This window comes from Emydura macquarii, unplaced genomic scaffold (genome assembly GCF_026122565.2).
Source record: "Emydura macquarii macquarii isolate MOO-44397 ecotype Brisbane River unplaced genomic scaffold, CSIRO-AGI_Emac_v2 contig_3470, whole genome shotgun sequence".
In the NCBI taxonomy this organism is placed as follows: Eukaryota; Metazoa; Chordata; order Testudines; family Chelidae; genus Emydura; species Emydura macquarii.
Window position 1 is genome coordinate 9,636,929 of NW_027133607.1, and position 14,661 is coordinate 9,651,589.

General features: G+C 40.7%; 1 protein-coding gene across 3 annotated transcripts in view; it reads right to left on the bottom strand.

Annotated features, from left to right (window-relative positions):
- Nucleotides 1-14,376, bottom strand: part of CALU (calumenin) — a 30,013-nt gene extending 15,637 nt beyond the window's left edge. For all 3 annotated transcript variants that reach the window (XM_067535034.1, XM_067535035.1, XM_067535033.1), the window contains exons 1-2: nt 14,268-14,376; nt 3,210-3,446 (exon numbers count right to left, since the gene is read on the bottom strand). In XM_067535034.1, coding sequence (XP_067391135.1) covers nt 3,210-3,430 — 221 coding nt within the window. In that variant the 5' untranslated portion in view covers nt 3,431-3,446; nt 14,268-14,376. The remainder of the gene's footprint in view (nt 1-3,209; nt 3,447-14,267) is intronic.
- Nucleotides 14,377-14,661: the final 285 nt, after the last annotated feature.

The window sequence follows — 14,661 nt, forward strand, 5'->3', positions numbered from 1 at the left end:
TTAACTAATAGTTTTAATTCATCTCATGACAAGCCAATAGTTTTAATTCATCCACACCTGGAGTCTCATGACAAGCCAATGGTCCTAATTTATGAGAATTCCTGCTCTGAGCCTCCTCTGTAGAATACATTTTAACTCAAGCAGCTATTACGGTTTTGGATAAAGTTGGTTCACTCACTTAACACCACACCCAGCTAGCTGCATGCAAGACTCCCAAATCAGAAGTCCTGGATATTTTAAAAACGAGTCATGGAACTCTGCACAGCCATAATAAAAATGCAGTTTCATCACATATTGATGAATATTTTAATGCATCACAGTACTATTAAGACAGGATGCTGCAGTTATTTTGTGATTCTTCACAACACTGAAACACTCCTTTCTTTCCCATCTGCTATGCCCCGCCGGCTGGGAAGGACAGGCCTCATCAGGATCCCATTTCCTCAGCACTTCCCTCACTGCCTCATGTCAGGCAGCTTAGGGAATGCTCTTGTGTCAACATTCTTTTCACTTCCAGAACAGGCAGAGCACAAGGACCTGTTCCAAATACACCTGTGGAGTCCATAAGAACAGCATACTAGGTTGCATGTGGCTCTAATCACAGACTGAACACCATGTCAATGTGAAGATCACCCAAAAGGCAGGGACATGAGAGAACAGCCAAAAGCAGTGCTGCAAAAGCTTTGGAGCAAGAACCCTCTCAACGCAGAAGACTGTGCTCTTTCAACAGCAGATACACAGAAACATGCCTTGCACAAAAATCAGTGACAGTAGTGTTATGAATGACCAAGCACCATACTAGTTCAGATTCAGGGAGGAGTGATTAAAGTGTCTTTCATGTGTAAAACAAAGAAATATGGCATGTCAGGGGGAGGGGGTGGGTTGAAATACCTATTCTGACATTTTTAAAGGAGGAAATATTACCCTAGTCCCCATTCTGCCCATTGCCAGCTTTTTCTAGTCAACAACTTAGCAGAACTGTGACATTAAAATGCAAAGCAATAATGAAACCTAAAGGTTAGAAAAGTAATGCAACTTGAAAAAAAGGATCTCTTGCATATTTTTGCATTCTGTAACCAGCTTTCTGAGCTGCACATTTCTCCTGCACTTGCTCATGTTTTAGAAGAGAACTTCTTGATCTTTCCCACTAGAACATTTCCTTCACAAAAGCAATACAAACAAGACTGTTAATTTTACAATTGACAGCCCAATAAAAGCTTCTTATACAAGCATGAAGAGCAACTTGCTTTCTGAAAAGAACATATTCATTGCCTCATCAGCACTAGGAGCCAAGCACTTTGGAAGTTATGAAAAAACCATGGTTGGCATGCACAGTGAAACACCAAGGTGTGATTTCCAGGGCAGTCTTTTGCTCCTTGATCTGAGTGCCCCCCAGAGACGCAACATATTAATTCCAGGCAGGAGGCAACCATTTTCTCATATCAAACAAAGGCATCCTCTTATGACTCCTTCAATAACCTTCTAATCTAGTCTTCCTCCGCCTGAAAGAGTATGATTGTGACAAGCACTTGAGATTGTGGGTGTATATTTTAAAGTTAGGAAGAAACTTCCTCCATGGACATAATCCTGTAAAAACTGTCCACTGTTAAGAAAAAACACCTTCTTTCTGAAGCATATGGTACTTAGTGTCAGAGACAGAATACTAGACTAAAATGGACCACTGTATGCAGTGTCGGTACCAGGAAATTAGAGAGAAGTTGGTCCAATAACAAATATTACCTCACCCACCTTGTCTAAAAGGACCATTGGCTGCTACAATATGACAATGTTTATGTTCCTGCCATCAGGATTCCTTAAGGAACTTGAAGGAACTGAGATGGGGAACAAAAGAAAAATACAGGGAAGGTGACCTAATGTGCAATAACTTCATACTGGGATTTTAAACAAGTAGCCTTACAAAAATGGTGCTACACATTAGTTTTCCCAGACAAAAATGGCACCAGTCTGGAGAACTAAAATGAGTATTTCACATAAGAGGTACTAAGGTAGTTTATGCTTGAAATTCAGGTTTCTATAAAAAGAAAGACTTTGCAAAATCTTATAAAAAAGCTTTTTTTTTTTTTTTTTTTTTTAAGGTGCCAATCACTAGTTTAATTTGGACTTAAATTTTTCCCACTAAGTCCCCACAGCACGAACATTGCATCTTTGGGCAAAGCAAAGGGCATATATCACCACCTCACTAATGTCGCCAAAGCCAGTTGTCCTGCATTTGCCTTTGTTTGGGTCACTAAGAAGCATTTTGTGTTCGGGACCCTGACTTGTCTGTTTACAAAGCACCCTCTAATATTTATGGTGCAAGAACTGTGCATGAGAATTAAAAAGTGAAATTGATCTAATTTAATTGCCAAGCAGAGTGAAAAGCACGAAGTGAAAAATAAACTGCCAAAGGCTGTGTGCTGAGGTGTCATAGGTGGGGCACTCACAAAAGTCACTTCAGCAGCAGCTTTCAGGACTGAGTAGGCTTATGCTTCAAAGTGTAAAGCCAAATATAAACAACAGTGGTGACAGGTGCAGCTATGTGACACTTAGACAGAGTGGAATGCCCTTTGTGTTGAAGAGCAAAAAATTGCTGTGCCCCAGAACTTTCTGTATCCTTCTCAAGGTCATATCCTGGTATTATCAATGGGATCCGATTAGAGTGAAAGTAGTAAGACAAAAGTGAATTAAAAACATGCTATTTTCACTAGCTTGTGCCAATGGTGTGCTTTTTGTGCAGCAGCTGCCTCCTAGATGGGAATTAATATGGCTAGAGCCCAGGTGCTGCCAGGGGGATTTAGTTTTCCCTTAAGACAGAAGCCAAGCTTTGTTCAAGTAATGGGAACTTGCCAGAACCCAGTTACCTTAACCTGTAGGAAGCAGAGCAAACAGCAAAAACACTTATTTTGACTTAGACATTGTAGCTCACTAGGCTCTTGGAAATTGTAAGCCCAGCATGCAATATTTTAGCTTGACATGAGAGGTAGGGCCATACTGCAGGATGAGACCTATGATCTCCATAAGGAACAGCGCCACATTAGAGATGAGAAGTGCTGCAGACAAACTAACTTCAAAAGGCTACATTTGGCTTGTAGGCCACATTAAAGCTACTACTGGCTTTTGAACACCATTAACTATTTTGTAGAATGCCAAATGAATAAAAATGAGGTAGTTCTTTTCACAACTAGCTTTTTACATCATAGTTTCCTTACCCAAGTCTCTCCTTGCTCTCCTCTGGTGTCAGCTGGTCAAAGGTTTTGGCTTCATCTGCACCAAGAAAAGCATCGTGGTCGTAATCAAAGTTCTGTGCATCATCATGGACTTTGTCACTGAGTTGTGGGTCATGGTGAACCCGCTCCTTTTTGTCCGTGGGTTTGGTCAGGACACAGACTGCACAAAGGGACAGGTACACAAGAAACTGCTGAACGGTCATGACGATTCAGATGAACCTTTGGGATATTAACAGATAAGTCATTTAGGGGTTTGTTTCTCTCAAGATACTCATTCAGATTCAATTTTCTGTGTTTAAGAAAAAATGATGGATGGATCCAGGCATAGGAACCTGGAATTTCTGACTAACTTTTCATTGTGTTCTGCCTTCCTCGCCCACAGATTACAAGCCGCCACTGCATCACTATAGGGCCTCCCCTGAGGCTATCAACACCATCCCACAGATTTGCCTTCAGCAAGGCTCTTCCTACACCGAGGTTACAATGTCCACAGCTAGTGCCTTCACATGGTTTAGAAAATACAACTGAATCTGCATAATTAAAGTTATGGGAGTTTGAAAATTGCATACTGAACATGCAGTTTTTGCTGTTTCCAGGTGCACACGAATGTGTTATGCATGCATGTACACACCACTAATTAAGTGTGCAGTTTTCAAATCTGGTTTGCTGATATCAATTGTCCATGCCTTTTAAATTAGAGCCAATTTCTTACAGGCTTGTTTTATTTTGTAGCTCACAATTAGACCTAAACAATTTGAGCCAAGTTTGAAATAAGTTGGGTCAATAGTTTTAAAGTTATTAACATTTAAAATTGTCAAGTCTTAGTTAACCTTTATCTCAGACAAGTTTATTCTGTTTGGTCTAAGTTCTGATATCATGCCCTTCAGCAGGATATATTTAGGGCTCAATTGTCTTGCAGCCATAAAAAATCCCACTGAAGTCAGTGGGACTCCTCATTAGTGGGTTCCATTTAAGGATTGAAGCCTTAGCCTACCAGATAAACAGACATTATTGCACCTTTGGTAAAGGGTTGCTTTTTAAGTATATGTCTGCACTACAAGTGTTACAATGGCACAGCTGCAACACAGACACTTGCTACAGCAACAGGAGGATTTTTTTTCGGTCACTGTAAAATCCACCCTGTCCAAATGCAATAACTAAGTTGATGAAAGAATTATTCTGTCAACTTCACAGTGTCTACACTGAGACTTAAGTCAGCATAACCGTGTCCCTCACCCCAAGGAACATTGCTTGGTTGATCTAAGTTTTAGGTGTTGACAAAGCCTAAGTCTACAAACGCATTGTGCACTAATGACATGGAGAAGCAACGGCTGGCCTGTCAACTGGAACTTGTCAGTCACAGAAATGGGATTTACTCCCCATCATTTTTTCCCCCTTAAATCTGGGGGAACCAGCAAAAATCTACATTATTATCTTAAAGTAGCAGCTTTAAAGACTAAACCAAAAAACAATCAATTTATTCTAATCCTATGATTCACCATATTTAATGTCTATTACAAAGATGCTTGATTTATTTCAAATGATAGGAATTATATTAGTACCATCCCTATCAGAGGTGCAGCAGTATTAATTAATACAAAAACAAAAAACCAAAGACAGATAGCCCTCCAAGCAAACAGTTCAGCACTGTCAAACTCATTTTGTTCAGAGGGATGAATTTCATTTTTAATCATTTTCTGTGGTTTTGGGAAAATGTTAAGACTATATATACTCTCCTTGATAAACAACAAAATTCCTACCGATCTCAATGTCTGCACAAAGATTAATGGTGGAATGTTGTCTTTATAAAGAAAATAAACGGGTTTCTTTGTTCAGTAACTTCTTGTATTTGGCGTGACTCAATGAGAAAACTCTCACTTTTAGGAGCATTGTTTCCCAACCCCATCCTCCTTTCTCTACTTCTCTCCCACTTCCCTGTCTTTATGTTAGTGAAGGAAATGCGGAAGGAAGAAAGAAGAAGCAACTCCCAAATCCACCACTATGGGTTTCGCTCCTACCCTTTCCCTATGCCAACTGCAATGATCATAAATGAATTACTTAATGCTGACAATTAAAATGGCATCATTAGGCTTTGGAGTTAACACTCAAGTTAGATTAATAGGGATAGGCAGGCACACTTTAGCACAATTGTTTCAGACTGTCTGCAGACTCAGGAAGACAATGTGGACATTCACAAAGTAAACTTTGCAACCATGAGGGCTAGAAAATGTTTTTAAAATAAAATCTTAGGTTCTGCAGAATTTTAACATTCCATGTAAGCCACCTTCTGCCCACACATCCCTCTGGTTTGACACCACTGACCTAGCTGCTACGTTATTGTCCCCAAATTAAACGTACATGCCATCTCCAAAAGTGATCAAGTTCAAAGTCCCAGTCAAATTAGAAATGGCACACTGCAGGTAGGTACAACAACACTGGGTAGACTAAATGCACAGCCTGGATTAAGAGACAATGAATGTCTTGTGAGTTGCGCAAATACACATTAAAGGCTAATGTTTAACTTGGCACAGTTCTAATATTCAAGTTTGATTTATTAGATTCATGCAGTAGGAAGATTCAACTTTTTACAGCCGTCATGGTCCTTCGCGCAACACATCCCATACAAATAGGTAACAGCAACTCTGGGCTATTTAGTTTGAATCCTAACTGGTTAGTTTAATAGTCTTCAAACCCAAGAATCAGATTACAAATGCACATCTCTTCCCCTCTGCCCCAGTTCTTTCCAGAAGACAGATACTATGTAAAAAAGGACTCATGAGGAGTAAACTGTTAAGTCTCCACAGATAAGCAAGTGTCTCTCCCCCCTCCCACACAAATATTTCCTTTCATTATCTGATTTATTTAGTCACAACTTGTATTTAAAAGTATAGGTAAGTAACATACTTATACCCAATATCTAAATCCTTGGCACTCACATGCACCCACTGCAGTACAAGCGGAGACATGTTTACAATTAAAGAATAAAGTCCAGCAAGAAGGGCTTTATAAAACTAAGTTTTATTTAATAGAAATAGGAGTCATGAAAAAAAGCTTGCCACGTTAATCTAAATTACTTTAAGAGGTTAAAAAAACAATAAAAAGGAAAACGTTTACAACCCTCTAAACAAGTGAAACAAGTAGGAAAAGTTAAATAAATAAATATTTGAACCGTTACTTGAGTCTTCTTGTAAGGTCACAGCATTTCTGTTATTTAAGTGGAGCATAACCACATTACAAATAAAAGTTTAAGAAGATGTTAATAGCAGAGTAAGGAATAATTAAAATATCCAATAGATTTGTGCAGTCTGTTGGCAACATGGAAACATTGTGAAGTTGTCAGGATGAGATTCAATGCTACATTCAACACAGATGTAGGTTTCCCAGGTAGTGACGAAAATTAAAGGTTATGATGACAGAAGAAATCATCAGATGAGGATAATCCTTCTTTGTAACTAATATTAACACCCAGAAAATAGGAAGTTAGATGAAAACAGAAGGAACAAGTAACCCCCGCTATTCCCATTACACAAGAACTCCATATTTGGAGTTGCCAGTCTCAAAGCAGATCACGTTTATAAATTGTGAGACTGAGGACAGACGTACAGTGCCTATAAATTATAAAGCCATTATATAAATCATGGTATGTTTCACATGTAACACTGTTCAGTTCTGGGTTCTTATCTGAGACGATATACAAGAAACAGTAAGTACGGTATTCAGAGATGGGAGACTAAAATAAAGGTATAGAGCGACTTCAAAGATTTGGATGGTTTTGCTTAAAGAGATGTATGAGAAAGCATATTACAGAGGATATACAAAATAATGCTTGGTAAAGAGAAGACAAAACAGGAGCCCATATTTAATTACTCATAATATAAGAACAAAGGGACATTAAATGAAATCGAAAAGCTGCAAATAACTAATTGTGACCCCCACATACACATACAAAGCATAATTAACCTATGAAATGCATTGCCACAAGATATCATTGAGCCAGGAGATTCTGGAAGATTTACAAGAGAATTAGACGTTTGTGGATAATACGACCATCTAGAGTTATGTTACCAGGATGGACTGATTTAAATCAAAGTTATTTGTGTCACTGATTTTAATCATGATTTAAATCAGCAAGCAGAAAAAAATCTTTATTTAAATCATCAGTTTTTAATCATTAACTTTTATTTTAGTTATTTTCCTAAAGAAAGGTTGATTTTTACCAGTTGATAACCATGAAAACATGTTGATTTGCAATTAAATATCGCATTTACAGTAAATGTGGTGCTTCTTTTTGCTAACCAGAAGGACACACTATAGCTGTACATTTAGTTAAACAATTATATAGCTAAATTTACATTCATTCAGAGTCTTAATTTCTATTATGCTAGAAAATGGTGAATTATGCATTTTTTATTTACAAGATGATTAATTTTTAATTTGTGTCAAGATCAGCATTTTTAAAAATTAAATAAAACTACCTTACATGTGCTGGATATATTAGAAAAGAATAATAAAAATATAGCTTTAAATGCAAAATAACTGATTTATGAAACAAAGAAATATTATATATAGTTAGTGAATTGAACTGAGTGTTTCTGGTCACCATGTTTGTCACTGTTTTAGAACTAGTAGATCACATCCTCTCAACTAATTTTTTTTTAGATTAGAAGAGGAAAACAAGCTTTACTGCTTTTTCAGCTCCCAAGTGGTTTCTTCCCAATGTCAGTAGTCTGACATTCTTTAAACTTGGAGGCACATGTGTACTGCTTAATATTATTTTTATATTTAATTTAAATTATTTTAATACACAGTAAACTTAGGCCTTAACAAAGGCTGTCAATTTCAAAAAGATTTGTTTTTTTAAATAAATCTGTATTTAATTTACATTTTATAAAAAATATGATTTAAATAGAATATTTAAATAAAATATGATTTAAATAGAAAATGGGATTTTTAAAAAAATCATCAATTTTTATTACCCTGTATGCTACACAGCAAAAGGGATGGGTTTTTGTTTGATGGGTGTAAACCCTTAGGCTTTAGAGCATTAAATCAAACACTAAATGAACAGCGTTAGAAAGAAAGTTCAACGAGTAGTTTTATTCCATAGCTGTTCATTGTAGGGTCTATTATACTTTCTGCTGAAGCATCTGGCAATTGCCAGAGCCGAGTTACAGGACTTGATGGATTACTGGTTGAATCCCACATGGCAATTCCTTTGTTTCCTGTAAATACCTGAAATCTAGCCTGCCTAACAGAACAAGGAGCAGACAGAGAAAGTTAAGATTTGGAAAGGCAACCAACTAACTTTCTGATCAAATTTGACGGATTCATATGTCTGAATGGAAAATAAAAGCATTTCTTCCCTCATGGCTATATAATCAAGAGGATCAACATGGAAATTATAGTGAGTAGGCAAATGGCCAGTTAGTGATTTATCATATTTTGTTCACTTATTGTCAAAAAAAATGCTAAGTATGGTCACCCTAGTCTTCCCTCCTCCCCCCACTTGTCACATCTTGTCTCCATTTAGACTGTAAACTTGTTGAAGCAGGGACTCATGTCTGTAAAGAGCCCAGAATAATGAGGCCCCGATCTTGACTGGGGTCACTGAGGTCTACTGAAATACAAATAAGTTGTATGAGGAAGGCCTCACTGACTAAAAATTAGCTTAATTATAAATGGTTAAATTTCCTTTCTATATCAAAGAAAAAGCTTTAAGTTGTTGTTTAGTTGAAGAATTCTTGATGAGCTGAATGCTGGAACATTTGGAGGGAGGGAGAGGAACGTCATCTAGAAAACCTCCAAGAATGTCAGGCGTTCTCAGCTAGCTTTTGCAACGGAAACATGTATCACCATAAAACTAGGATTCCTGAATTACATAAAGCAATCAGGCAGTCTGTCATCTTAACTGTGCATGAACAGACCTACTCTGGAGAGACAAAACCCAGCAAACCTGACTTGCCACTGAGACTCTCATGAAATTATTCTGTTAGATTTAATTTAATTTTGGGACCATGCTGCAATTGCAACATTATTGTTCATTATTTGAAGTTTTGATATCATAATCAAGGAATAACTATACTACTTTAAACAAAAAGTTCTGCATGTAAAGATATCAAAATGCTTAGAAACATTAATTGTGGTCTCAACACTGGTCTAGCCATAGACGTTATGATTATGAAAATTATTAGTACTTGTGTATACTGCTTTACATTTTCAGAACTCTTACAAACACACACAGTAAATGTGGTAGCAGATGCTTCAGAGAAAAATGTAAATATTCAATAATGAAATGAAAATTTCCAGAAAAGCCTACCAGTAAGGGAAAGTTCTCACCAAAATCAGGAAGTTAGCAGTTGGCTTAATTCATGAAGCATGAGGGTTTATATCTTTTAAGAATATTTATCCTATAACAAAACTATGAATATTATTTGTATGTGTGTCTAATTCTACTAAGCTGTTGGCCTCAGTATCTTGTTGTTCAGTTAATTCCAGGGGTTAACCAAGCATCACATTAAAAAGGATTTCTTTTTATAAGGTTTATGTGCGTTGCTTTTTATTTACTGTATGATACTAAGGCCTCGTATTATGAGAAAGGTTAAGCAGGAACAGCCAAATTACTTTCTCTACACTATGTCATTTTTATATTTCTCTATTTTGTGCCATGGTTTTTTCTACTTTCTAAATTAAGTTGTCCTAACCTTTTTAATTGCTCCTCATGTACAAGACTTTCCATGCTTCTATTCAATTGTATAGCCCTTCTTTGAGCCATAAACATACTATCCTTTGAGATGGGATGACCAGAACTAAACACAGTACTCAAGTGGAAAGTAACCATCATATTAAGATCTCTGCACATTACAGCTATGTTTTGAAACTAGTTTGTAATGCTTTCATATAATCTGTTACAATGACATAAGCAGAATTGTGTCTGCTGAAGTTTTTCTGCCTTAGATGTTCCTGAATCAAGCATGATTGAGCCCACTCCTCAGATACAGCCTACCCATATATCAATCAGCATTTCCTGGAAAACTCAGAGCACTGCTGATGCAGCAGAAGACACTTACTCTAATGACATGCACACAGAACATTTCAAGTAGATAATACACTCTGGTACAACCTAACACACAGAGCTGGGAGTAAGGCGGAAACCTGCAAAACCAGACATTGTTAAAGGGTCCTATCCACTGGAAAACAAGAAACAAAAACCAAGCACAACAGGTGTGCAAGACTGATTACAGGAAGATAGCTATCTGTCAGACTAGTTTTTTTGGCAGGGATGATGCTCTTAGATGCCACAATTGCAGATTTTCATCCATGCTGTATATGGACACTAATGACACGCTGAAACAATCAGTCCATTAGTTGGTTCTAACCTGTAAAGTTGTAGCATGGGCAGGACCTTAATCATGTTAATCATTTCCACACTATCCAAACATTAGAATCCTCTGACACAATCTCATACCCACTATCAGAGATCTGGATCCAATAGAATGTTGTAAAAAAGAGAAAAATCATTAGGTACATTTATTACTAAAGAGAATGTTTTCCACATCAAAAGCTGTCTGTAGAATATGACACAATGTTTTTGCAACATCTAAAGACCTTTTAAATTATGTTACAATCTATAGGAAAAAACAGCCATTGACCTCACTGATGTAAATGTTTTCCATTAAGTCATAATTAGCAAACCATAAACCAACATAATCAACAGCAGCTTAATCTCTGTTAAGCTACCTGCATAAATTGGTATTGGGGTTCACCACTAAGTATGCAGTAAGTGGTAATTAATGGCTTGGAGTTGAGAGACATCTACTTGCAACAATAGGAAGTTCATAGCAATCTTACAATCGTACAAGAACTAGCACAATGGATTCCTGGTCTACGACTAGGGCTCCTAAGTACTACAGTAATACTTAAAAAAAAAAAAAAAATAAAAAAAAAAATCACTCTCTTCCAGCGCACAGAAAAAACATGGACAGCACAGCTCAATAAACCTTGGAATTATGCTTAGCTTTGTCTTTTAAGAATATTGACATGGATTCCATGAAACAGCCAGGGCCTAATGATCTGTCTTGTCACATAGGAACACCAGACTGAAAATCAGGAGGAGCAGTACATACTCAGCTGGCAGTGAGAGAGGGAATGTTTGACATTAGGCAAATGACTGCTCTAGTCAATTAGCAAGAAATATTTACTGGCTTTGAAGTTTTTCCATTTCAAAAGCTGGTGGTTACAGTAAAGGTGCCTGATGTACAGGCTGGGCAAGGGGAAAGGAATGTAGCAACCCTCAGCGTGAGACATGGAGAAACAGCTGTAGTATCCAACTGTGATGTTTTCATAGAGATAACTATTTTAGACAGATTACTTCACATACCCACATGCAGCTAGTATGTCAATTCACAACTCCTCTGGGAGAAAGTATCATAGAAATGAAAAATTACTTAATTAAAAGCATTTATGCAGGCCTTATCTCAGTACCTAAAGTCTTCTTAGTTTTATTAAACATCAATGTGAGTAACTGATGACAAACAATACAGCAACGTAGTTTATAAAATAAATCTTCAATCATCCACACAGCTGACATTTGGACACCCTGAAACCTTATGTGTCTCTTCCGTTAACATTCAGTAAACAATAAGACGTGCTGTTTTCACAGATTAACAGATTCAATTTTGCAGTGGTGCACTTCCTCTCAATTTCCCAAGGGTTGATGCAATAGATTAACACAAATGACCAAACAATGAGCCATGTGCCATTCCAGATACACATACAGGATCACCTAAGAACGGCCATAGTGGGCCAGAACAATGGTCTATCGAGACCACTATCCTGTCTTCTGATAGTGGCCAATGCCAGGTGCTTCAGAGGGAATGAACAGAACAGGTAATCATCAAATGATCCATCCCATCAGCCGCTCCCAGCTTCTGGCAAACAGTAATCCCTGTCATCTAGCTAATAGCCATCGATGGATCTATCCTTCATGAACTTATCTAGTTCTTTTTTTAACCCTGTTATAGGCTTGGCCTTTACAACAGCCTCTGGCAAGAAGTTTCACAGGTTGACTATACGTCGTGGGAAGAAATACTTCCTTTTGTTCTTTTTAAACCTGCTGCCTATTAATTTTATTTGGTGACCCCTAGTCCTTGTATTGTGAGGAGTAAATAACACTTGCTTATTTACTTTCTCCACACCAGTCATGATTTTATAGATCTCTACAATATCCCCTTAGCCATCTCTTTCCAAGCTGAAAAGTCCCAGTCTCATTAATCTCTCCTCATATGGAAGCTATTCCATACCCTTTTCTGTATCTTTTTCCATCCTGCATTTAGACAGAAGAATCCCATGCACAGACTAGGGACCGACTGGCTAGGCAGCAGTTCTGCAGAAAACAATGTGGGGGTTTCAGTGGGCAAGAAGCTTGATATGAGTCAACAGTGTGCCCTTATTGCCAAGAAGGCTAACAGCATATTGGGCTGCATTAGTAGGAGCACTGCCAGCAGATCAAGGGAAGTGATTATTCCCGCCCACAATACATTTGGAGTATCGTGTCCCGTTTTGGGCCCCCCACTACAGAAAGGATGTGCACAAATTGGAAAGAGTCCAGCGGAAGGCAACAAAAATGATCACGGGGCTAGAGCACATGACTTATGAGGAGAGGCTGAAACTAGGCTTGTTTAGTCTGCAGAAGAGAAGAATAAGGGGGGATTTGATAGCGGCCTTTAACAATCTGAAGGTGGTTCCATGGAGGATGGAGCTAGGCTGTTCTCAGTGGTGGCAGATGATAGAACAAGGAGTAATGATCTCAAGTTGCAGTGGGGGAGGTCTAGGTTGGCTATTGGGAAAACGTTTTTCCCTAGAAGGGTGGTGAAGCACTGAAATGGGTTACCTAGGGAGGGGTGGAAACTCCATCTTTATGTTAAGGCCCAGCTTGACAAAGCCCTGGCTGGGATGGTTTAATTGGAGTCGGTCCTGCTTTGAGAAGGGGTTGGACTAGATACCTCCTGAGGTCCCTTCCAACCCTCATCTTCTATGATTCTTTTCCAACTCCAATATATCTTTTTTGAGATGGAGTGACCAAATCTGCACGTCCGAGGGCTATAGAGCTTTTCAAGTCGTGACAGGCATCAGGCCCTTATATTGACAAGCAGCACATACCAAGTCTTAAGGTAAGCTCCTTGCGGGCAAGGGCTAGTCTTGAGGGTATACCAGAAGCTAGGATGGGATAACAGGGAATAGATCACTCAATTGCCATGCTGTTCGTTCCCTCTGAAGCCTCTGGCACCAGCTACTGTCGGAAGACAGGACACTGGGCTAGCTGGACCACTACAGCCCTTCTTATGTTCTCCATAAAGTGTCCAGTGCCAATATGCAAATGAGGCTTTATAAATGACACAAGCCCTTAGGAAAGGAGACCTCCGGACATCAGCCCCTGCTTCCATGGCCCATAAATCCTCCCCTCCCCACCACTGTAGCCTGCGCCCTATGAAACCTTTCTACAAAAGTGAGAGTTAGCCCCGACGTTACCAACCGCTGCGTCTGTGGGACTGTCCCACGGGGCCCAGCCAGACGCGCCCGTGCCACCAACGGTACAGGGGAGCCCAGCCCTGCCGGCAGCGGGAGCCAGGACCGGCGGGCAGCCACGTCACGGAGACGGGGCCCACCCAAGCCGACGCAGGGCCTGGGCGGGAAGGGTCCGCACCCCGTCGATCAGCGCAGCTGCCCCGGCGCCCGGGCCATGCGGGGGGCGACCGACGCCACGCCCAGGCGGGGGCGAGGAACAAGGGAGCGTCCCCCGCTTTTAGCCACCACTGCCGGGGGGACCCCCCCCGGGGCAGAGCGCGCCCCTAGGCCGCCCCCTCAGACGAGACCCTAGGCCCCGCGGGGGGGCGCCGCGCCGCGCAGCCCGCCCTGCCCAGAGCACCGAGCCCCTGAGGCCGGAGAGAGGGGGCCGCAGCGCGCGAGAGTCCGGGGTTATCACCCCCCACCCGGGACCCGTCCGTCGCCAGCGGGTGACGGAGGCCGGCAAGGTCCCGTTACCTTCTCCTGCCACGAGCCGCTCCGGCTTCTCCTCGCGTCGCCGCCAGCGCCAACCGGAAACAGCGGGGCCGGCCCCGCCCACGACGACGCCCCGCTCCGACACTCAATCAGAAATCGCCCCGCCTCCCTCGTCGCTACGCGCGGGCCTCTGATTGGGCCGGCTCCTTTCCCCTTTCCTCCCGCCTCCTGGCGGCGCCGGCGCACTGCGGCGGCTCATTGGCTGGAAAGCGCCACGTCCTCAGGCGCGCGCCGGCTCGCGGCGCCGCCCACTTCGCGGCTGTCCTCTTCCCCCCCGCCCCGCGCTGGGGTCTGCTCTGCTCACTGCGCAGGCGTCGGCTCGGTGGCGGGAAGGTGGGGTCGGGTTGTGGCCGCCACGAGCTCAGGGGAATGAGGG